Source organism: Solenopsis invicta, chromosome 6 (genome assembly GCF_016802725.1).
Source record: "Solenopsis invicta isolate M01_SB chromosome 6, UNIL_Sinv_3.0, whole genome shotgun sequence".
NCBI classification, from domain to species: Eukaryota; Metazoa; Arthropoda; class Insecta; order Hymenoptera; family Formicidae; genus Solenopsis; species Solenopsis invicta.
The window spans coordinates 24155723-24181511 of NC_052669.1; the positions used below are offsets into that span (position 1 = coordinate 24155723).

The window sequence follows — 25789 nt, forward strand, 5'->3', positions numbered from 1 at the left end:
TATTTACAGAACGAAATAGAAATTGCCGCTTGGCAACGAAATCAATGTTTCCGTGATAATCCAATCGTGTGCTAATTGATTTTCATGCTTCATTAAGAATTGAAATCCAACGGCGGCGGCGTAAGATAAAAATTATCATGTTTCCGTATCGATACATACATATATGCAAATGATCAGAACTCGCGTACGGTGATCATACCGCCGCGTCGGGACATAAATTTCATCTGCGTCTTATTCTGCCAGCAAATAGCGAATTTTCGCGTCGTCAATAACATTTTAACGCTCGCGCAGCGCTAATGCTGAGACGGTTGATTTAATATCGTAATAAACATTGCAATATAGTGCCGATAATGTCGATAATAAATCTGTTGTTGACAATTATATTCACTCAGTTATGCGGCTACTCTTTTCGAAAGTGTCTTTTAAAGACGAGATTCTCCACGGAAGAGGAGTACAAATTTTTTGTCGGCAAAGGTTTATCTTTAGTCGATTATCTTGACGCAATCTATCCATCCCTCTTCGTTTCGTTACACAGCGTGTAAATTAGTACTCCTAATATCTATGTAGCAGATCACTTCGTTAGCTTCTAATTTTCTCAGTTGGTTTTATCTTAACCGTAAATGTCGCAACGATTAAACGGGGGGGGGTGATTAATCGACGCCCGGTCTCTGGCTCGTTACGTTACGCTACCCATGAGAAAAACGGACGGAGAGCGGAGAGTGTTTCTCCCACCGAGAGCTTGGCGTTCGGCTCTTCGGCAGAGCATGAGCCGAAGGCGGCGATAATTAGCGGCGTGTCGAACGCTACGGAAGCACTTTTACGCGCGTATCGGCCTTTAAACGATGCCGGTTCATATTTCGACACGACCGCGTACATACACGGAGGCGACCGAGGGAACCTACGTACGGGAATACTGATGCGCCGCCGACGTCGCTCTTCCCGCGGCGATGGTAATTGCGAGGGCACGCGAAAACGCTGCTATTAACATCGGGTTCGCGTGTATTTACGCGATAACGGTTACCCGTGTTACAATCGCCATCAGCTTTGCCGATGGTTTCGGACTCGGCCACAAATTTTGTAACGACGCATACTGATAATGAGGCATCGAACACGACCGATCGAACACTTGCGTATTCGTAACATTTAATGACGTTGTAACTTAAGCACGATAATTTTCTATACAGCGATTATACGATTTTCTATAACGTTTTTTAGGTCGAACCGATTCCCGTTCTTTGCGGGATGTTGACGTCTTATCGCATATGAAATACAAATATCCTACACTCGTGAAGCTGTTTAATTTTTTTACTTGCGACTTTGGTTATTTCTAATTAACTGATTGTTATCTGAAGTGTGTAGCCTGGAAGGGTCATAAACTGATATCTATAGCGATACTCTATGACGAAAACATTAGCGAATGAAGTCTGGTGAATCTGTCATAACGCGTTGCGCCAAAAGAAATAATTTATTCATGAATTTAATTTCGTACAGTACTGTAAAAGAAGCCCATTCGTATGTATTTTCGAAAAACGTTAGAGATAATTATAATAGAAACCTTTAACGTTTTTCGAAAATGCATACGAATGGGCTTCTTTTACAGTACTGTACGAAATAAAATTCCTGACTAAATTATTTCTTTTTACGCAGCGCGTCATGACAAGTTCATCAGACTTCATTCGCTAATGTTTTCCTCGTAGAGTATCGTTATAGATATCAGTTTATGACCCTTCCAGGCTACACACTTCAGATAACAATCAGTCCGAATTGACTATAAATCGCCGGTTTAAGCACATTCTGTTGCGCATAATAAACCTAAACGAATCACCGACGCTTCGTTCCGGAACCTTTCAAATTCCAAATCGACGAGAAACCGGCCTCTTCGACATTGATGTCACCGTATTAGAAATCATTGCTTTCTACCATTATTTCGCCCTGTTCATTGACCGTGACTGTTGGCACTGTTACGAAATAATTCGCGCGCGACACCTGGACACGCATTCGTAGTTTGCACTACCTAAATCACTGTGATTTGCCATTGAAGATACACGTGCGCAAATAACCCGAATTGCACGGCATGTCGAGCGAAAAACATCTTCTTCATCCGTAACTTTCGAACGCAGTTTGAGCCGTAAAACTAGTTACCCCCAATAAAAGAATGAAGGTTGTGTGCTTTTCACACGTTTTTATCTTTATTATTTCATGCTGATGAGAGAAAGCACGAACGAACGAATGACTTTATTAAACTTGACTCTCTCTGGTCGAAGCTGAGAAGTCTCGGCTAGCGTAAAACAGCCCTTTGAAAACGGCACTTTACATCTGACAAGACAGAATCAACGCGCCGAGTAACGTTCTACAGTGTTATAATAGGATTTCGTCTTTTCTTTTTGTGTCAAGGGAGATAATCGAGGCGTTATTGTAACGTTGTCGGATATCATGACGCCTTCCATCTGCCTCGCAGACCTTTTTTGCGTGAGGACTGCAATTCTTACTTCTTCCTCTGTGTGACATCGTGTGTCGTCGTCTCGCTAGATTAGTGCTGCGCGACGCGACGTACCGCGATGTACCGCGACGCATCGTGCGCCGGCCGGTAAAAAAAGAAAAAAAAATAAGAAGAAGAGATGCGACTGGTTCCGAGCGCAGATACGGGGAAAAGAAATTCAGGATAGCTCGCGTGGTCCGGTAAAGACACCGTTCGGCGACCGCAGGCATTATATCGCGCACGTTGGATCTTCCCCGTGCATAATGCGAGCTTAGAAACATCGTTACGTCTCGCGCGCGCAACGTATATAAATTACACCGTTGGCGCGTGCGATTGGGCCAATAGAGCAAGAAACACCGGCGGGCACAGAGGCTGAACGTTATGCACAATCGGGCCGATGGCACGCGTAAGATAACACGTGCGCCGCGTTCCGCAACGTGCGGAACACGGAGCAAAATCGGATGTTGAATGTGCATCTGGCGCAGGTGCCGGCGGATTATAAAGGGGTACGGTGGTTGCGTTACACTTCCTGCTACGTTGACTTTGCGGCACGATTGCACCCTCTCCAACCTCTCGCGATCCAACATATCTCAGATGTATCATTAAGCCTCTCTAACGCCACGTAATGTGAAGCTTATGCACTTGTATTTGTCAAGTTTCAATGACTTAACCAATATTTCCCAGTTGTGTATTTTTTTTTATCAGCGAAAATCCGATTATGAAAGGCTTAAATTAGATTATACCTAGATTTCGCAAGATACACTCGTATATTTTTTTAAATAGAAATTAATCGAATTTATAATCATGCACGTAAATTAATTCTCGATATCGAAATGCTCGTTTTATTTTTTTGAGAATAACATTTATAATTTCTCATAAAATTGAGGCGTAAAATAATGTCATAAAATTGACGCTTGTGAGGCGATAATGAGGTAATAATTCGACGCGAATGGATTGATAAAAATCACGTAATTAAGATGATGGCCTAGCTTCTTATTTTGTTATTAGATTCAGCGTGAACATTTCGGCGTGCTATACGGTATCGGCAATAAATTCGGCAGTCAACAAAATAAGATATTAGCATCTCATTACGAAATAATGATAGCAGAATCCGTGTTTACGTTAGCCGTGCATACGATTTCCAAAGTGATACCGCCACTGACGTGTCGCACATAATTAAGAAGCGCATTGGCATTTACGATCATTCGTAAAAGAGATTTACGTCCGCACGGTTCGTTGGTCGGCAGCCGGCTTTATCAGCTACCACGAAATTCGATCTTTTCAAGTATCTCTAACGCATTCGTTTAACGATCCCGAGAAAATCAAAGGAGAAGAAGTGAGGCTCGTCGTTCGTTCGCGTCGCGACGAACCAAGTTTCCAAGAAACGCCAACGTGGACGCCGTTTTTCTTCTAGTAACTGAATTTCGAGACGAGATAACGCCATTTTTATAGAGGCACTTGATCAGCCCGTGAATTCTTAATTTACTTTAACAGGCGCACTTTTATCGCTCTCCCTCGAGGTACAATATTTTATTGGCTCATATGGTTTTAACATCCGCCCAGCTGATCCTTAAGTACATGGCTTGGCTTGTTTATCTGTCCGACGAAAAGAAAGAATTTTTCCGACGTGCAGCGACACTTTCTCTCGACCACCTTCACCGCCTTTTTCATCGGCCTTCTGAGAGAGGCTCTCGAACGTACGTCGTCGAAGTAATTACGTACATTCGAGTGCGCAGAGAAGGGAATTTATAATCAAAGTGCAGGCCGGTTATTGCGAGTGCGACATGAGTCCCAGAGTGATCTCGCCATAAATAATTATTAACACGATCGCAGGGAATTTGCACTGTAATTACTTGCGCGCCTGTCAGCATTTACATGGCCTACGCGCGATAATCGCGCGCTAAGATTCAATAATCAGACTCCGAATGTAACTCGTCGACCGATTAATATAATCGCGATAGCGCAATTTCCAGCACCTGCCGGGATCCTCTTTAGCGAAGAAAATTATTGCGAAAAGATGATTACACGGACGGAGTAACTAGTCGTCCGCAACGCTTTTATTAAATTTCTTAAAGACAAACGGTCGATGTGTACAATTACGTAGTAAAAAATTCTGTCCGCCGATCCGTTTGTAGGCTTATTGAAGTCTGATAAAACGATACGCTCTGCGTAGAATCCAGTAAACTGCAGAATTATGTATCCGTGCTGTCGCCACGCTTCTTTGGCATGATTTGCATAGGAGATTTACGCTGTAAGGGCACCGCTTGTTCTGCTCCTGACGAGCGGCGGAATTAAGTAGATGTCAAATATCTCTTTTAAGCGAAATCTCGAAACACGTCGATAATGGGCTTTTGACTAATAACGACGACCGTTTTATCTCGCCGTCTCCATTTTTTTCTTTCGATCGGAAAGACATACGCGTATCTGTCTTCTTCTCGCTAAGATCCCTGCGGTAGGACTTCCGAAATTACGGTTGCCCCTATCGTCGAAGACTGATGAAATTACACGAGAAACGAGGCATGATCTTCAAATTACGATTTATCACTTGACATGCGACGTTATAATCAATTCTGATTTATCTATCCAGTTGTGATTTATTTCTGCGATTAATACATTTTGACAGAATTAAAAAAAAAACCTCAGTGAAGTCACGTGCTTGAACATCCCGATAAACCGGTATAAAATTCCAATGGTTAATTGCGCGACTGGTGTACGGCTATCAGAAGAGAAGAGGGAGAGCGATTCGTGCCTCGTAAATTTCTCGCAAATCACGCCGATACTAGTACCGATTACGAAATGTAAAAAGTGCAAGGAAAAACATCGAAGGTATACGATTCGGTGTACTGGGACCCCGGGCTTGGGGTTAATTGCGATTTCACTTAACGTAAGCATAACACTCGCCAACCGGTCGTGTACTAGCAAATTTAGGATGATTACTTTAATGACTGAATTTAGCATCCGTATCCTTTCAGTCTTTAACATGCGTACTTGTGCGTCTCGTGCTTGCACGTCGCTCATGATACGTGAGCGAATCTATAAAGCAAACATACGAGAAGTCTAGTGTCTATCGCGTATACAGAGAGAATTAATTTATTATTATAACAAAAAGTACTTTTTAGAAAAGTATTGCGTTTGGCTTCACTCATCTTTAAATTTATTCGTCTAATAATATATTAATAATATAGTAATGCGTTTTTGATAAATGACGCGCATGCTAATATTCCTTTGACAAGCGCATGCAGATGCGGCGTTTAGCAGAGACCGAGCGACGGGCAAGACGCCATAAATGGGTATCTGCCGGAAGTCTCTTGTGTAATATTGCGAAATTAAGCAGCCATTAATTCGCGGGATTTTCAATGACTCATCGGCCATGCCGAACGAACGCGCTTATTTAACGAAATGCATAAAACTACCGCTGCACTCCGACGTCCCTTTTGTTATTTACGACTTACGGCTACAATGTTTGTATTGCAGAATGCTGTGGGGAAGATGCGTTCTCTAGCCCTCGTTCTCATGAGCTTCAACCTCCTGCGAGTCGTTGTTCGCTGCCAGGAATTATCGGTCATCCGGCACTCCGATGGAGATATTTTTACCATCGAAGGTAAGTATTCCGTAATCTCTGTCACTGTTACATTATTATCGCGTTCTTTTTGTTGCTCTAATCTATCGAAAGGACTTTAACGAATTGCGGCAATTCGGGACGGCGAGCGACCGAAAGTATCGCGTTGAAAATGCCGTAATGCAAAACACTTTATTCAAACAGAGATTTTCACTCGTGCGTCACGTTTTTCATTCGAGACCTTAATATGTATATGTTTTGCGATTTCTCGCGATGCGTCGTGGTAATGATGACATTATGACGTGTTGCATTTCGGCGGTCTGATTCGAGATGCGCGCGATTCGCGCCGGTGATACGGCGCAAATCCCCCCGAGTGATTTTCCGGTACGCGGAAGCGAAATGATTCGCGACTCAGGAATGCCGAACGTGTTTCAGGACGATTTTGCGCGAAATCGTGACACAACCGCTGCGTGAAATAAAAAGACGTTCGTAACGGATTAACCGTGAAATTACGATGTAACGGTTTGACAGCTGTCCGACCTGTCCTTGCTCGGTTGGATTATACGGAACGTCCTGAGGATCGGGACACGCGAATTTCAATTGGCGGACTGTACGTCGTACAAAGTTATCTTCAAGAGCCTCGCGCATTGCCGAAGGATCCTGCGAAACACGTTTGTCACACGAACAAGTTATTAATTTTTCGAGGGATTGGTTAATCGACCGTTAAATGTATAATGGTACACATTTTAATGCACGACATGAACAAAATATCAATTAAAAACGAAAAAACGAAAATTACAAGATAACACACGGAAAGACAGTTGTAAAATAAAATAAATAATGATAACGTATGTTACACAACATCAATTACTTAAAGTGGTACGCACACCTGAAGTGACGAAGATAAGAATTATTTTTCTGAATTCTTTTAAGGAAGGTCTTTCAAAGTGAAGTTTCTTTTCGAAGTAACTCTTATTTTCCTCTTAAAACATGTTGTTCTACGAATCGTTATTTATTTGAATGACTTGATAATTGAATTTTGAAGAAAATTATTTCGGTCGAAATCTCGGATTTTATTTTGAATTGACAAATGCGATCTAACTGTACAAAATTACCGAAATTCGTTACAGGTTCTTGCACGGAGGCCTGTACAGTGCTCAGCAGCGGCACCGCCAGTCCTTACTCCCGGGGTTCCTCGAGCTCGAGCCTGCTTGTGCCGAACAGCTCCTGCACGTGCCAGTGTAACTTCGACTTGCCTATCTTTCGGGAGGATCTTCACATATGCGTCAACGACATCCACGGTAACGTTCCTGCAAAATTTCTTTATTATGAATTATGAAGTCATCTAGCGCGACGACGTAGCGGCAAGTCACCGCGCGAACGTTTAGTCGCTGGACATTGATGATTTCCGACTGTACCTTCCGTTACATCCCCCTGCCAGCTGGTCCAAATCAAGCAGCAAATGCGTTCGCGCGGCAGACACGGATTTATACGGCTCATTCTCCCGTATTTAGCTCGTCGCTGTGAATCACAGCGGTATTCATCGCCGCGATCAATCTCGAATGCGCTAATCTCGTGTAATTGCGCATGGCTCCATGAATTTTTCCTCCCACGTATTATCATTCTCTTTCCTGCTTTATCGTTGCGAGAATGGGAAACGGAAATTTCAAGTATTGTTATTAGCTAACTTTGTACATGACGGAACAATAATGATATCAATTTGTGCCGAAACTCACAGTCAGGGTGTCGGAAAACACGAAACCGTGGTGTAATGAAACTTTACTTCTTTTTGTACGCGTAATGGAATATTATCATAAAAATACGGTCAGGATTGCGCGACGGCAGTGGGTACAATCTCTTCTCACCGCCGGATATATGTAATTATCTTGAGTCATAAAAAAAACTCGGGGGATGTATGATTACGGCCTTGTCGCTGATTGTGCCCTCTTTTCCCGCGATATTAATAATAATACGGCGATATGCATTATTTATTACACCGTCATTAATTTTCTCACAGCCAGACCAGTAATCGAAATATCGTTCGCGATAGGTGGTCGCCGTGTGGTATCGTCGTACCAGGTGTAAGCTTCCCCGGAAGTGTGTCTCTCCCTCCCATGTGTTTATCGACACCGGGCATACCTTTCGAATACCGTTTTTAAGCTACCGGTCGCGATTGGTCGTCATGGGCAGAGATGAGACCACGCAAAAATGGCGTGTCCTGCGCTCGACCAATGCAATTTTGGGACGGGGAGGGGGGAGAGGGGGCTTTAATATCTACGTGCATGCGTGGCGAACATCACGCGATTAAACCGCTGTTCAGACGGAATTTGAATGATTTTCCTTCCTCTGTACTTTGACCGCCTCTCTCCTCTTCGCGTTCGTCGTCGGCGGTCGTCGGCGGTCGTCGGTGATTTTCCCCCATTTACAGATCTCTCGAGCAATTTTTGGGAGAATTGGCTTAAGTGAAACCAATAAAGGAAACCACTTTTTACATCGTTTATAATTATATTACGAAGGACGTAGGTGAGGCGAAGGGGTAAGGACGCAGACACGACACGACGGGATACCATCGCGTGCGCTGCCGGGGTTGCTGGCCCTGGTGAATTGCCGGATGTATGTTACGACTCATTATAATATAAGTACAAGAGGAATCTACTTTTCCGCAGGCCGAAATCGACTTTTTTTTGCCGTGCGAATAAATTTATTTTGCAGCAATTTATCTCGGCAATGACATTGACATTGACGCGGCGAAAATGTTTCCATAAATTTTATTTATGAGTTCGGTAGACCCGCCCAAGTGTCACGTGTACTTGTCGATACCTTATACGAAATTGCAATCGACATGGTCGATCGCAAGCATATAGGCATCGCTTATCGTACGGGACTCTGCACTAATAAAATCACATATAATTGCATTGAGCTACAGTAACCACAATGTTTTAGCACAGTAGCAATTTATACGCTTAACAAAGCAGATGTTCGAGGCGGCTGCTAGTTTAATATATTCGGAACGCTCTTCCAGTTCTTCCTTGAATTGCACGTTGTACATTATTTCAGCAGACAATCATTTGTATCTTTCCTCGTGTGGATGACCGGGCCGGATAAACTGGCTAAACCGGACGAGATAGTAATCGTTATCGAAAGGTCGAGTAACGTGTTATCCGCGATCGCGATAGAATAAATGACGTGGCCCTGCCTGTTTCCATAAGTCACCCTCGGTGCACCGACTCGACGTACATTTTCTTAACGAACGCGCGAAAGAAGACAACAGATTCTTATCCAAATTGTAACGAGGTGCTGACCCGCGAAATGCAAATCTCGGGGGAAAGATTAAAAAAAAAATATAAATACCGCTCATCGGGCACGTAGGCTTTCGTTTCTATCTATGGAATATTCTCCGCGTACGAAGCCCGTTTGATCTAGGAAGACAGAAACGTTTATCCGATCGTGTTATTTGACATTACGGTCTTTCTTATTACGCATGCAAAGACTTTGAATGCGAGGTGCGCAAATCTCGCACTGGAGCCAGCAGCGCGAGCCTTCCTCATCTGGCAGTCGAGCGGATTTCTCGGCGCGCGAGCATACTGCTTTCAATCGAACCGCGTCATCGGAAATGATTGCTCCAGCTGTTCGAGTGAACCGTCTGTCCGCCGCGTTTCTAAATCGTCTGCTATGCACGCGGTACCGCGGCATTAAGCGACGCGCACTCGAGGCATGTGCTTGGCGACTTGTTTTTATCGCGGGTCGCTTTCCTGCCCGGGTAATCCGTCTTGCTTGCCTCTGACAACGATTGGAAGAGCCTGAGCCTTGAGACTGAATAGCCTAGGAAAAGATAAGCCCGCGGATTTGTAAGCTCCGCGTTATAAATGCGAAATTGTAGTAGTATCTAAAATAGATCTAACCTCGCGCTTTATACGCGGAACGTTTCAATCGCGACTATAGAGACGAGATCGTGGCACAAGTGTTGTAAATGTATAATACGTGTCTGCAAAAATAATAGAACCGCAAATGATTCACTGATTGGCCAAAGTCAATGACACTTTTATTCGTTGATTCTTTTAAACGTAGGCCACATAATCCAAAGGATATTAATCAGGATTACGGAATCTTGGTTTTCAAAGGCGGCATTGAGAACGCGTCTTGAGATTATTTATTCGAACAGTAGCAGATATACGCTTTCGGTAAGTCTTCTTTCAACCGAATGGAGATCGTGTGTTGTCACCGATTCTGATTTACGACTTTGGTTCCAAAGTAAGTTAGATTTTTTCTCTCTCTTCTTCATCCCTTTTAACTAATATCATTTTATTTTTGATTTTAATTACCTCGTGTATCTCGTTTCCAATTGAGGAGGGGCAAACGTTGACTGACGAACTAAAATGGACCGGCGAACGGCGTTACGATATTGATTGTGATAATCATTCATCATTCTTGGTCCGTCGCCCTGATATACTCAGTACACTTAATCGCTTCGGACACACTCAAAGACCTACTCAGATTATAAATAATGAATCTCTCGTTATGATTATTTATCGCCGACAATCCATTATCGTCCATTATTGCCGCATCCGCGGCTCTCTCGGCCGCGCTAAAACACCCCAAATTACGTGCCGTCGCGAGACGCGCACACCGCACCGGCTTTTTAACCACTTAATGCGTCGATTTTTTCTTTGCGCCCTGTTACACTCCCCTACGAGACATAACTTACGTCGTACATAAAGGCCACATAAAATATGTATTAGGGCGGGAGAGAGAAAGAGAGAGGGAGAGAGAACAGGCATATCAGGAAATTAATATTGCCAAATTCACGCAGCGCCGGTGGTAATCAGTTTCGCTTCGGCTCGCCGAAGAGTCGAGCAGCCGCACCGGTCGATTCCTCCTTTATTTATTGACCGTGAATCGTAACTTATCGATTACGGGGCGATTTACAAGCACCGCGATAAACGCGATCGAATCTAGGCATGCCCGGAGCAAAGGAGTCTGCGATATTGCAGGGAAAGCATCACCAATACGATGATATCCTCCGAAAGTCGATGGAACCAGTGAAATTTTTATCTTTTATTCTCGCCGCCTTCGGATTATTTTCGCAATTGATAGAATGAGATTGTGAAAAGTGGTCTCCCAAGATACGCGAAAAAGTGGCCTGTTATTTCGCCGCCCTGCTATTATTAATATTAATCTGCTTACTGCGGGCGTGCGATCGGAGCTGTCCCCGATCTCTCGCTGGAGGATCGGTGAATTTACGAGCGGCCGAAGATTAAAAACGTTTCGTGGAAGCGGAGAGTTTTTGAGAAAGCGCGGAGATGTTCTCCGCGCTGCGCGGTTTATTATTCACTTCATAATTTTTCCGCGTGCGCAGCACGTCAAAACAATTTTATGCAAAACTCTAACAGCTACAGCAGCCCATGCCCTCTACATTCGTACATGTAATAAATATCTCTCGGATGTAAGAGATAAAAAGCTACGCGGTAGATTTTATCTTCATTAAAAAGATATCACAGTTGTAACTTGTAAATACGTTTACAGTCTTATTCCATATTATATAATTTGAGATTGCGGCACTTAAATTTTTTCGCGTAACATCGGGCTTTCTAAAGCTCACAATGCTTTACGCAAAGCGGACAATTATTGCAGATCGTTGAAATCGCCTTAAGTATCTTTCATTACATTGTTAGATCACTCACAATCAGATATCGACAAGTAAATCGGGAATACAAAGCTGACGATTTCTCGGTACAGACTATGCCGCTGTGCCTATTAATCATGCGCTGAGCTTATACAGTATTATCATCTATCTTGAGCCGTTTCAAATTGCAAATTAGCTTAATTGGCTGGATCAAGCAATACCCTTTGCTTGTCCTAAGTCAACCGCAGAAATTTCAGTCTCAATATCTCAAATTAGTGGACGAATTAATTTGAATTTTCAAAATGATCGTTGATAATCTTCATATATTTGTCGTGGCATACATACATCTCATTATATTTTTTATCTTATCGGTTTTCTTTTTATCATAAATGCGCTAAAATATTTTGCGTGTAAAATTTACTACTACAACTTGGAATTATTTGCGTTTGCAGATAAAATCAGAAACAAGAGATTACACTTGGAGACTGAATATATAATAATTTTATTTTATACAAGATGTTTTTTCTCGATTATTTAAAGATTATCGTTTTTTAAAATAAGATGACATATTTTTATCAACGTGATAGATGCACAATATTAAGGTCAACATATTCCAAGTTAAATTTGTTTTATAAACTATATTACTACATTAATAAAAATATGCCATCCCATTAAAAAAAATGTTGATACTCTCGAAATTTAGTAAAATTTTTAAAAAAATATTTGCCTCTTTGAAACACACAAACTTTTTTTTTTGTTATTTTTCCGTAACAATAGCAAAGATATTCCAAATGATCGAGTTATACGAGAAGCGCCTTGTACATAAAGTTACACAAGTACTTTAATCATTCTGTATAAAACAAAATTAATGAAAGCTTTTCTGTGCTATCGCATTTTCCGCCTTAATTTATTAGGCATTTGTCGTAGCGTGTGGCAGCTGATAACGAATTTACAGAGATTCATCCGAGTCGTTAATACAACAGATCGTCCTTGTATCGCGGTATCCGCGAAACGTCATGTTTTTGCGCGAGAGACGAGATTACGGTAATCAAGTATGAAATCGTCTATCTCGAGGGTGTGTTGCTGCCGGCGCACGACCTCGACGGTAATAACCTTGCACCAGCGCTCGTCATCAATCTTTAATTTCCACACCTGCAGCATACAGATCATCACGCGTGTGTGAGTCGAGCTTCGCTCGCCTGTGGACGGACAACGAGCGTTTGTGTGCGAGTAGATGCCCGAGACCCTGACCCAGGTAAGAAACGGAGATCCTCGCCTGTAATAGCACACCTGGAGACAGCAGTGAAAGAAGTCTATATATTGACTCGGGTATCTCGTAAATTAGGTATCACGCGGTGCGCATTGTTAACACTTTTCTCTCTCGCGTGTTAATACCTCCAGCATTATCGTGTTATATCCAATGAGTCAAAGGATATAGTATAATTTGATTTCCATCCCTCTCATGGAGGGAAATCTCGGGACGGCAAAAAGACTCGACTATCTAAACATTCATTACGAATCTTACGCGAACCTTACCTGTGAAAGGTAACTCGTTGTCGAAATAATATCTACGTTTAGCACATACGTTTAGAAGTGCCTTAACAATATGCCTTAACAACCTGACAGCTTAATTTGTTGCCGGTCGAATGGAACGGACGCTGCGCGGCGCAGAAGGAGCGCGCGTGTCTATCGCCGTCTTTTGAATCGAATCAATGAAATTGAAAATGGGTATCGTGCACCGTAATCAGGAAGCGGACTTGTTGGTTATCCGTTCGCTCGGTGAATCGCTTCTCGTGAATAATAGTAGAATGCGAGACCGGTGATTTCTGTGGCCGACGAGAACCGCGCTGCATCTCGCTGTGTTTATTAAAGCGGGGCCCTATCTTGCTCGATCGTGCATTACGGTGTTCAGAATGCTCAATGGACGTACCATCTAGCGATCGTCCGCTATCGGTATTTATCTTCCCCGATGCTAGTAATTATCTTGTTTCCTCTTCGGGAAATTAACCGTTTCTAATGTAAACTTCTAAAGCTTCGGCGATTGCTACCGAGTCTTTCTTACGTCGTTATGCGCCACGTATGTTGCATTAACATAATTTCGACGCTGTCTTATGACGTTCGTTAGTGAAACGAGAATATCCCGGTGCAGAATCTCGCGTTATACCAACAGCCTCCGCTTTTTCCCTTTGTAATTATCGCACGCGAGCACGTGAGTTTCTCTTACTTACCTTCCATTAGCATATTGTATCCCGCTCCCTGCATAAACAGATCGTATCTTCGATACATTGAAAAACACTGACCAGAAAGTTATCTATTATTAAAGCAAGCAACTCGTGAAAGTCTTAAAGGCCATTGCACGTTTTAGTCGTAACGCGGCTGTAGTTGTAAAAGAATTTGAAAGGATATTGTTAAACCCGGCTACAAAATCTGACGCAATCTGTTTTTAAACAAATAACGTACATGATAATTTTAACTTCTTTGCTTTGAATCCTCTTTCAGCGATAAATTTCGTTTTGAAGTTTAAAGATCAGTTAGCTTATATGCAGCTTTCTTCATAGGTGTTCATATAGGAGTTAACTGTAATCTTTCGACTTGACGGAAATCTTGGGATTAAGATTAGTGTCGATCCACAGAGGCTGTAAGAAATTATAGCTAATCACAGTTGAATGTGAGAAAAAAAATCGACCTAGGTTAGTTTATTTCTTACGGCCTTCCGGCCTCTTGAAGCAAAATTGTGGACCGACACTTATGGCTTTGTGATTATATTTTAGCTGTCACATAATCTAGCCAAGCTACAAAACGAAATTTATCGCTGAAAGAGAGGATGCAAAGAAATCAGAATATCATATTCGCTATTATTTTAAAATATATCTATTTTATCAGATTTCATATGTCTTACAGTTGCGATTAAATTTTTTTACGTGCAATGGCCCTAACTGTATAATGCATGCGTTTGCTGTTTAAGTTTCTTAATATCCAATCGGAAATATATAAATGAACGAGACTCGGATAAGCGAAGAAGAAGTATCTTTTCCTGAGCAAGAAACGATTGGCCTTGTAAATAGGAAAAAAAGATAACGAACACTGAATCTCTTCTGCTTGGCTAATGATCGTTTCAGCTTTCGCTTTGCTACGCACGTCTCTCCGTGTTCTTTCTGACATCGGATGCAGCACGCGAGATGCATCGTCAGTTCTAATTTATTACCACACATCTCTTAGCCCCCGTTGAATCGTAGAGAAGTTGTACGTCTCTCCGCGAGATCTTCGAAACAAAATCGTGTGCGAAAATCATGTTCAAAGATAGGAGATATCTGTTTGCGAGTAACGTTTGCTGATGCGTCTTGGCAAAATGATGCTGTGACCATAAATCGCGTCTTAAATCGGTCAGCAAGCTGAAAACCTGCACGCAACGCGGTCCAACTTCTCTCAACGTTTAAGAAAAGCTCCTCGACTCCGCGCATTTCCTTATTATGGGAATTTCGCTACCGATTTTTCAGATGGTTATAATTTCGTCGGACTGTGCGAGAAAATTGCGAAGGATGAGCAACAGGTCTGTTGTCTCTGACGCGTTACCTGATCTTTCCTTTACAGAATAAGGACTTCGCGAAGGTTTCCTCCTTGCGGATCTTTTTATAATATAATTTTCTTAATATAAATTTCTTGCGTTAAATTTCCCATTATAAAAATATACCTGGTCCGTCCTACCTTGATATCTATACACTTCGTGAATTTGTCACGCTTGCGTATAGAAACGCATATAAAATATATATATTTTCCCTCGGGGAATACAAAATCCGTAACGGGATTCGTAACGCTTGTGCATTAAAGAATAAAGAGATTGCGGCAGATGCGTAGAGAACATATCACGCATTGATGTTAGCGTTTAGTTTGCAATTAATCAATTAGTCGAATATAAATTAGAAGTAACATTTTCACGAAATTTTTCATTAAATAATATAATTGCAAGCAATTTAAAAGGACGCTGTCATATTTTTTAATAGTTGTAAAGTTTCGACGATGTTTTAACTATCTTTGGTTTACTATCGAGGTTTCAGCTAGCAGCTAGGCTCGCTCGCTCACCGCTATCTCTTGTTGTGTGTATACTCGTGAACTCCGGGGTTCATTCCCAAGGGTCACGCGAAAATTCCACGTCGTGGGCCTCATATACCTCGGAAGCGTTCTTTCTCGTTTGGAAACCGCTCCAGTAATGATGCAATCCTCCTGCGAGAGTACGTGTTCCTCTGTTACACGTGTGAAATTTAATTTCTAACGGTCTATTCCGTAATTTTGTAATTAAAATTTTCACTGTCGCCTCGCGCATTTTAATGTAACTTTAGATGCCGAAGAAACAATATTGTAACGTATTACAACGGTAATTCTAATGTCTAACGTTGATTATAAAGTCAGATATTAAAAATCGCTATTTAATATTTAATATTACACTGATCAAATATTAGAAAAGAATATCTGCAACGCACGAAGCGGCTAATTATACCTGCAGATTAATAATTGATTGCGCAAATATCCAAATAAAGTATTAACTGTTGTTAAGCTGGAAATTAACTAGCTTCAAAAATTGAGAAAATTAATATTAGCAAGGTGTACCTGCAGATCGGATCACTGATATGATTCCAATAGAACTAAAAACTAAATTACTTGCTATATTTATTATTAAATTGCATTATCCAGACATCTTTTTTGCCCCGCATGCGATCAAATCAATTATAGCGAGATCGCAAATTATAGTTCTGGCATTTTAGTTAGTCATCCGATTTCCGTTGCGCGAAAGAACTATTTGGGATTAACTATAACTCCAAAGACGGAGGATAGTGTAGCAGCGAGCTGCAGATTCGATATACCCATCGTATAACTTCGACGAGACTGAGATCGAGTTAATTGCCACGTTTATCATCAAATTGCGTAGTCCAGATTTTTTTCTACCTCTCGCACGTGAGCAAATCAATTACAGCAAGCTCGCAAATTCCAGTTCTACCGTTTTAGTTTTAGACATCCCGATATTCGTGTTACGACGTTGCGGCATTTACGGCGAAGGGAATATTCGACGTAGACGCGATATATAATCGAGATAAAAGAAATCGAACGCGCACGTCTTCGCTCGTCCGGCACCGCTTATAAATTATCGTCCACCTCGGTGCCGGAGGTGGAGACCATCCCGGCAGATGGTCGGTATATCACGCTGATCCACAGCAATTGATGACCGCGACGACGATTATCAACGGCAACAACGACGACGACAAGTACGTCAAGCAAGCGAGCGCATTCGCACCCAGTGGATATTAATCGCGCGATATAGTCTGTCACTGGTATTGCAATTAGCGTCGTTAATGAGCGGCGATTGCGACATGATGTCCGATGTCGTAACGAGTGTCAGGGAAGATGCGTTCCCTGGAACCGATGCGGGGAGGACCTTAAATTATCCGGATGCAAATGCAAGATGAAAACTGCTATCTAAAGCGACAGGGCCACAGTCGCCGAATGACTGTGCGAGTCGTATTGACGCCGAAGATGGATCGCGCAATGCTGCACGGCGCATCGGAGATCAGGTTTTTGTCGCGTACGGGAATGGAATTGATTTCAGGAAAGCAGCATCATTAATTTTTATATTCGATACGATCTGTTATTCATGCCACGTGTGGCGTTAATTGCTCCTTTGAATAATGAATTTTTAATTGACATGAGAAATGTTGACTAATTGTGTGAATAACGGGTAATGTGATCTTTAGTAAGAAACGAAATACATATGTACACGGAATAAAAAAAATATGTTTAATTATTGTTATTAAACTGCTCAGTTAAATTTTAATAAATTTATAATATGTTGAACAGTTTATGATTCTTTATTTTTAAATAGAAAAAATGTCAAAAGTAGCAATAAATTTATGTAATATTTTATATAAATTTAACAATACATGAAATTTTGTCTTATATTGTACAGATTTAGCCTTAGAACATTTTATAATACTAAATGATAATTTTTATTAAGCAGTTTATAAAATGTCTTTTGTATATTATAAAAATTTCTAACGTTATTACTCATAATATTTGCCAAGAGGTACGTTGTTTCAAACTTATCACCATACACAGTAAAATCTGCAGCAGGTTTTGCGGTAAAATATAATGAAAAATTCTCTCCATATTTACAAATCGTTGGACTGTCGTAAATTAATAAACGTATATAAGATCAGAATAGAAGCGTTGAGAAGTGAAGTCACGCGAAATAAATGAGAGTATGAAATGGAATTTCAGTTTTGGGGCTAATGGTCGTTGGAATTCTCGTTCCCAACATGCTGAAATAATGCACGAAATGTTGTTGCAAAGCATCTATCCTTGTAAAGCGCACACCATGAAGACAGTTTGCATTTAGTTTTTATCCTACCGAAATGAATAAAGATGACTCCGGGCGTTTCAGAAACATCGCGATATTTCAGGTCTGTTTCACCGTAAGAAAAAGCTGTTGCACACTTAATTATTTTTATTTTTTATAATTGATATTATGTATTAATGTTATTTAAGTTAAAATAAAACGGTAGAAAGGACGGAGGGAAAGGTATAAAGTCGTCGAACCCGTATCGCTATGCTTCTAATGATTAACGGTTTGGATTTTAATAGGACAAACGACTTTTATGCAATTAATGACTTATAGAAACAATTAATAATATTAAGATTTGTATGAACACGCAGCGTCGTAAATTCCGTGCGACTGATGTTCATGGGAACACGAGGGAACATCGCTTTACCTAATGACTCGATGTCACCGCTTATGCATTAAAATCCGTTTTCATCTCTTCCCTTACCCTCCAGAACAAGATACGTAGATTTCACGCGACCGGTAACGTAAGTAACACTCTTCCACACGGCATGCATCTAGAAAAATCGCGAAAATTGATGGGGGGTCGTTATGGAAAATCAAGGTTCGCTGAGAGGTGTACCCCTCGGTGAGCCTTTCCCAAGCTGTTGACTTGACTAATGTGCACGCATGTCCGAATGCGACGGTCCAGAAAGATATACCTTGACGCCATAATCCGTGAGGCGAGGCACCATTAACATACTTGGCTGTCGCATATCGAATATTATATGTGCGGCGACTGCTTCTTCGGCGTCACGATGACAAATGCGTCTCTAGGTGAGAAGAAACCGAACGACCCGTTTCTTCTTTTTTCGTTGGTTAGTACGATGTTTTTGGTAGGTGTCTCGAGCTGCAGTCAAACGTAATAAGGATACTTGACTTTAGACATTTTTACTCTGGAAGATTTCTACGAGTTAAGAAAATTTCTACCTACTGCGACGAAATGCATGTCGCAGCGCTCTTGCCACCCTTTTGGAATTGTAGGTTCTCGCGTGGTACCCAGGTATTACAGAATCGATAGAAGCAAGGTGGAAGACCTCACGCCACGTTGGCCTCTTCGGGGCCAAGCGGTCGTGTCAAGCGTGCGACTCTCCTACGGCTCTTTCCAAGGCCACGCGCGCCTGTTTTGCAACTAATAAATAAGCGATTCACGAGGATAACTTGTGCCACCAATGGCAGCAGAACGAGAAAGCAAGCGTGGCATTTGCATCGGTGCGCCGATAGAAGAAGTACCGCAAGAAACAATGTGCAACGATGCTGATTTCCCTCCGAAGAGAAAGGCAGATGGTTCCGTGGTACGCGATTCGGTTTCTGCTTCGGGTCCACGATCAATTAGGCGTGTTTGCGAAAGGAAGTTTTCAGTTTTAACGATCTGATTATAGAATAGAAAAACTTTCGTTTTTGTTCATTACATTAAAAAATTTTGATCACGCAAATTTATATATAGCGTTTTCAATATAAATTATTAAAATCTCTTACGTTCAAGAGAGAAGCATCATTATTATTTATCGAGCATTCGACCATAGTATTTTTTTTCTTTACAAACGTAAACAAGAATTTTATTCGATACTTTCGTGGTAGTTTCCACAGTTTTTTTTTCCTTTTAACGAGCAAGGATCTTTCCCCGTAACTCACTTCGCCGAGCGATACTTCAATATTAATTTCACGACTAATCAAACGAATGACACTGCAATCTTCTCGCGTGTCAATCTCGGCAACAGGTGTCAAGGCCAGTCGCGCGATACACCACGGTAGCCGGAAGTTGCGCCTTCGGTTGGCGCTTGCCGCTGCAACGGACGATGAATGATAATGATTTGATGTAGTTACGTAGTTAGGATTCTTTCGTGACGCGCAATGCATCAGAAGTCGGGATACGTCAGGGATGTTCGCAAATTGAAAACGCGATGCTGAACGCTTTGCCCATCTTGTCCGCTCGCGCGGATCGACGACGCTCGAGGCGGAGATTACCGCGAAAATCGTCGCCGCTTCTTTCGTCCGTTTATCGTCAAATCGATCCTGTTGAGAGTAATTCGCGTCTACGATGATGAAATCGCTCGATTGTGGTGAAAATTGGCTGAGCTCGAGACACAACTTTGTCGGAAGTCGAGATTTGAACAAACCTCTGAAGCTTTGAAAAATTAATCGCTTATGTTATCTCTCGGCGTTTCAATCATTCGTGTTTTCGCACTACGACTGCCGTCATCGACGATATTACGCACGCACGTGCGTAATGCGCCACGCTTGGCTTCGCAATCATCCACGCGGCGGGAAGCGCCCAGCGGTATCTCGCTTGGACATTAAGCAAGTACTTGTTAAACTAATTTGCTGATTATCGCGGCGTGTCATCGAAGAGAAACTGCCTCGCGATAGATGACATTTATACAGTTTCCTACACGAGCATTACGTCCTTCCATGATTTCAGGGTCCGTGATTACGGTAGACGTAAAATAATTTGTGCGTGATATATGATTCTCGTTGTTAATGAAATTTGAAATAATAACTTTGAAACGTAAATACGCAGTCTTTTAATACCAAGTAATGGGATAATATTGATTATTTTTGCAGACAGGTATATTTATGGTATGATTTTATAGACAGAAAAAAGATGATTATTTACTTTAGATATTAAATAATTTGACTTTTTACGATTTATAAATGCTTACGAGCACATGCGTGATACGCAAAAGTGCGACACACAATTTCACGTAATCACGGTTAATTAATTCGCCGAAACGTATATACGACGGTGCGTAATCAATTATTTAAATACCGGTAGAGAGGCACGCGATCGTCGCAAAAATACGAGAAATACGCTGTAGTGCGCAGGATCGTGCCTACCTACTGCAAGCAATCAGACTTATCGAAGTCTCGCGCGATCGTAAGCCGGCAATAGCTTTCGAGCGAGATGACACTATCTATCACCTGGCTCATAGAGAACCGGACGCCGCTTCTAGTTTCGTGAATTCATCGTCGTCGTCGTCGTCATCGTCGTCGTCTTACGTGGGTCAGAGTTCAATCGCGACCGGGACTATCGCTGCCTCGCTGACTCTTACTTCGCCGGGGTGAGCTCGACGATCGTTAATCAGTCGGTCGTTATCCGACGCTGAATCGCGCACGGATCCCAGATCCCGTAGCCGGGATGCTAAGTAAGTAAGCCGATTCTCGTACGTAAATCGAGAATCGAGCGGATGTTACCGTGAACGGTGTTAATTGGGCTTAACTGGCGATAAACGTAAATCGGTCTGCACATTGTCTGGCAAATTAGGCTTGAGAGACCGATGTATTTTTTTTCGATTGGGTTTGAGTGTTTCGAGGAAGTCGCCAAAAGATAAATTTACGAATGATACTGTTCGACAAACAGCGCGAAAAAAGGACAAGTTGTCACACATAAATTGCCAATAATTTTTTTATGCGAGTTTTTTTATTCGATGCTAGTCCAAGAAATACCGCAAAAATTACAAATATACATACATGGACGTCATTGATCTTGATGAATGTTCTACTGAGAGAAAAGTGTTTAGGATTTGTGACTATTGCACGAGTAATTTTATGGCGAAATAATTATGGCTAGGAGCTCCATTTTTATATCACAATTGTTATTATTATAATTATAGTGAATAAAGCTATTTTTGAATGTTCGGTTATTTACAGTAATAACTTATAACTTATAACTATAATTTTTGCATAGTTAAAACAATTGTAAGGGTCACGTATAGTTGGCATAAAAAAGAACTATGAATTATAGTTAAATTATGGTAATTGCAACATTTTTTTCTTTTATTGTCAAATGTGCAAAAGGGTTTTAAATTAGATATAAAAATCTTACGAAAATTTTAAGGAGAATAAAATTTAATATTGCAAATTTACAATTAAAGAAAGCTTGGTATGGAAATTTAAAACATCATATTTTGTATGTATATTTATATATTGCAAAAATATAATTTTTGTAATGACGTTATACATTCTATAAAATTAAATTATTCTCGATAGGTAAAAGTTTAGATCATACGATGCATTTACGTAAAATAAGCGCTGTTATCGCCAGGTTGCAGTCATAGCGATAACAGAACGAAAAGATACTATCAAGTATCGTGTATCACCATCTGCAAGATTCTCGCACGAATCCTGATACATAATTTATAAACGATCGTTGCAGAGTAACTTTAGTACGGAGAATGTAAATTCGCGACGTCCAAACGGACTCCTTCTATGGCGTTCAAACAGGTTCTCCGCACCGCTGGCCATGCTGTAATTAAATCCAATAGACCCTACTGGACTTTGCCGATTTATTGCACTCTTTATCCAATAATGTACAGCGCAAATTAGAAATTGCAAACGCACCTTGCGCCGAGCGTTACGCGCCACGCGAAATTGGAGGGTATTGAATTTTATGTTGGTCCCGTTCGGGGAACATCAATGCCGAAAATTAATTCGAAGAAGGCGTTTGCATAATCAAATATGTAGTTAAGCAAATTTGTGAGAACTCTCTCCAGGCACTTCCAGACTGATATAAATATTCCACTCAGTTATCATCTCTTTCCATGAAGCCGAGTTTAATTCACAGTCTCAAAAAAAGAAAACTACATACAGCACTTGTATTTTCAATGAGTGCGAAATATAATGCATAAAAATTTTATTATTGTATTGCGTATTACATACTTTACATAAACTTTATCTATATTGACATACTAATGTAATAAAACAATTTATTTTTAACATTTATACATCTGTAATATATTTGTAAAAGAATCTTTTCTTTTCTTTCTCTCTCTTCAAATTTAACAGTTTAAATTTAATACAATAACAGATAATTCAATTTGATGATCAATTATCGATTCTTCAGACTGTCTCAAAGTATTAAAAAACCAAGTCGCTTATTATAATAAAGAAAATTGAGTTTTTATGTTCAATAAGCTTATAATATATGTAATTATTTAAATGTAATTACTTAAATATATATAATTAGTTAAATATAATTGCAACTTTTGACATAAATATTATTTATTACGCAATTATCGTCAAAGAAACATGTTAATATTTTGCAGAAATGCAAACGTTAGTATTGAATTATTGTCTTGCAAAACGTTGTAAGAACGTTGTAAGAACGCGAGAAATTTTTTTCTTTATTAACTCAAGATGTACATGTTGCATTACATTCTTCAAGTCGTATTCGTGTCACACAACTGTCGTTCAGAAATACAAGAATAAGCCAGTTATGTAATTACAGGCATATCTTCTTAGAGACATCTCCTTATGCTTCTGAATTGTGGTTTTTTTTTTAAAGAAAAGAAAATTGTTCGATTTTACCGAATTCTCCTCGCGGAGTTCGTGTTCGTGCAGACTCGTCGCGTTTCTTTGAGGTTCGCGAGATTTTCGGTGTAAGCCGGATTCTCGTAATTTATTCAAATGTGGGCAAAACAGCGAGCCGTCTGAAGGCGATATTTTGCACGAAATTACAAGCTGTCTTGCACATCCACTGAAATTATTGGGTAAAATAAATCTGCGATTGTATGGAAAAAAAACTATTCGTCAGAGACACTTTAATTCTGTGCTTTCCTCAAAAATGCTTATTTATAAAATTTTTGTGGCTTTTTTTTATATTATAATATATTTATAATATTATTATTTGTAGTTTTTACAACTTCTTTTTGGTGTTGTATAATATAAAAAATTACAATCTACGATTATTTCTTCTCGAACTACTTTGACGTGTTCGTTAGAAATTATTTTATTGATTCATCACAATGAGAAATTATTTTTAATGAAATACTTTTAACAAATTGATACATTTGCATTTTCTTTCATTGAATAAATTGATTAAATGCATATTATAAATTTTTTATTTATATAAAATTTATATATTATCTATAGCACAATTTATGGAACAATTAACTTTGTTGATCACTGCAATGATCAGTGTAATGTTGTATGTATAATTCACACAATTATTTCTTTAATTAAACAGATTTTAATGTATAATATTCGTAATGTTTAGAGTGCAACGTTGCTGGATTTGTCAACAGCAACGGCCACGTGGAGAAAGTGCCGTATGTCTTCTTGCCACAGCGAGGGCAGATAATATATCCACATGCGGAGATTCGCTTCGAAGGTAAGTTTTCAACGTTAAATAAAAATAAATTCTTAATTCGACTAAAGTGACGCTATTTTCGCTACGTAAGAATAAATTGACATTTTTGCATTGGCAAAAAATTGGCAAAATAACAAAATCTATGTTAGCCCAAGAAAGACGAATCTTGGTTGCAATTGCTCGTTGTTCTTAGGCTAGCACGTGAGAGTTTGCTACACGTCCTTCATAAAAATTCACTCGACGCCTCTCCAAAAAAATTCCCGTCGGCGTTTATTTCGCTCGTTATAACTCGTCTCGTTTTTCCTGCACGATCGCTTAACACGGATATAAATTACCTTTCGAAACTAGGTGTGACCACTCCTGTATGCGGGATCGCCGGTGCCCAGCAATTGGGGAAGGCGGGATGGTCCGAATTGAGGAATCTCTCCGATGCTGAGCCGCCCTTCAGACTGTTTCGAGACGAAGGCAGGACGTTCCTACAGGTTGGTGGGAAAGTAACTCGTCATTCTGTCGTCATTACGCGAATGCAAAAGATCGTAATTAGCCGCGTAAGTAGTAGCGGACGACGTCGATCGGGAGAAATATTTGCGTACCGCCTGTTTGCAGTGAAAATCGCAGGTTCTTGGCCGTATTACTTTTACCTGAGAAATACAAAACGAGAAGCCGAAACCTTCGCAGTCGAACGACTGCGATGATGACCTTGATTACTGTAACGACTGCTGATGATGCCTTTGATTACTGTAATTAGCTCGCGTAACGATGGCGAAGAGAACGAGGAGAATTCAATTGGATGACGGATGCTAATTCGATCTCATTTCCATTTATTGTTTCTTATTTGCTACTTCTTTCTATGTACATGCAAATATTTCAAATTTTCCAGTAAATATACAATATAATAAAATTTGACATAATGTTTGCAATTTACCATACATGATCAATCATCTCATCAATCATCAATCGATCGGTCCATCATTTCATCATTAATCAATCAATCAATCATTTCAGTGGATCGGCGAAGCTGGGCTAAGAGAAGCAGCGGAAGGACGAGTCGTGACAGCCAAGCTTGTCTGCAGAGACGCATCACCAAAGTCCACATTCTCTGGGGTTTTCACACCTTGCGTGGCTTTTAGAGTGGCCGGTTCACCGTCAAAAAATAGTACGTACGACAAAAAAGAAATTACTGTTATGTTATATATTTTTTAAAATTTTACAAGTAATTTTTAATTTACGAAACACTATGAACGTGCGTAACATTTCAAAATTTTTGCTTTACTAATTTATAATTTATATTAGAATTTATTATTTTATTTTATTTTATTTTATGTGACGTTTAATATGGAAAATGATTGGAGATTAAAATATACATAGTGCAGTCAATGAGTAACCATAAAAGTGATAAATCTGCGAAAGAGAAACCAGTTGATTATTTTAAGAATTAGAAAAAGTTAGTTGTTTCTCTTCTTTTGTCTCAATAAATAAACCATGACCGGATTTTTGTCCGATTTAAATGATCGTAAATACCCGTTTGTTAAACATAAAAGTAAGAAGGCTTCAGTTTTATTGTCCATTTTTAAAGAAGATAATTGGACAATGTTTTCAGTATATTTACACCTTGTCTATTCACTTACTAATCATTACTCTTACTGACGGTACCATGTATATAAAAAATATAC

The 25789-nt window shown here is 40.4% G+C and overlaps 1 protein-coding gene across 3 annotated transcripts in view; it reads left to right on the plus strand.

Annotated features, from left to right (window-relative positions):
- The window catches only part of LOC105200543, an 83001-nt gene that overhangs the window by 49756 nt on the left and 7456 nt on the right, over positions 1 to 25789 (plus strand). For all 3 annotated transcript variants that reach the window (XR_005575059.1, XM_011168165.3, XM_039450898.1), the window contains 5 exons: positions 5954 to 6080; positions 7169 to 7339; positions 24024 to 24137; positions 24465 to 24598; positions 25122 to 25272. Coding sequence is in view for 2 of the 3 variants with exons in the window: in XM_011168165.3 (XP_011166467.1) it covers positions 5969 to 6080; positions 7169 to 7339; positions 24024 to 24137; positions 24465 to 24598; positions 25122 to 25272 (682 nt within the window). In the remaining variant the exon portion in view is untranslated. The remainder of the gene's footprint in view (positions 1 to 5953; positions 6081 to 7168; positions 7340 to 24023; positions 24138 to 24464; positions 24599 to 25121; positions 25273 to 25789) is intronic.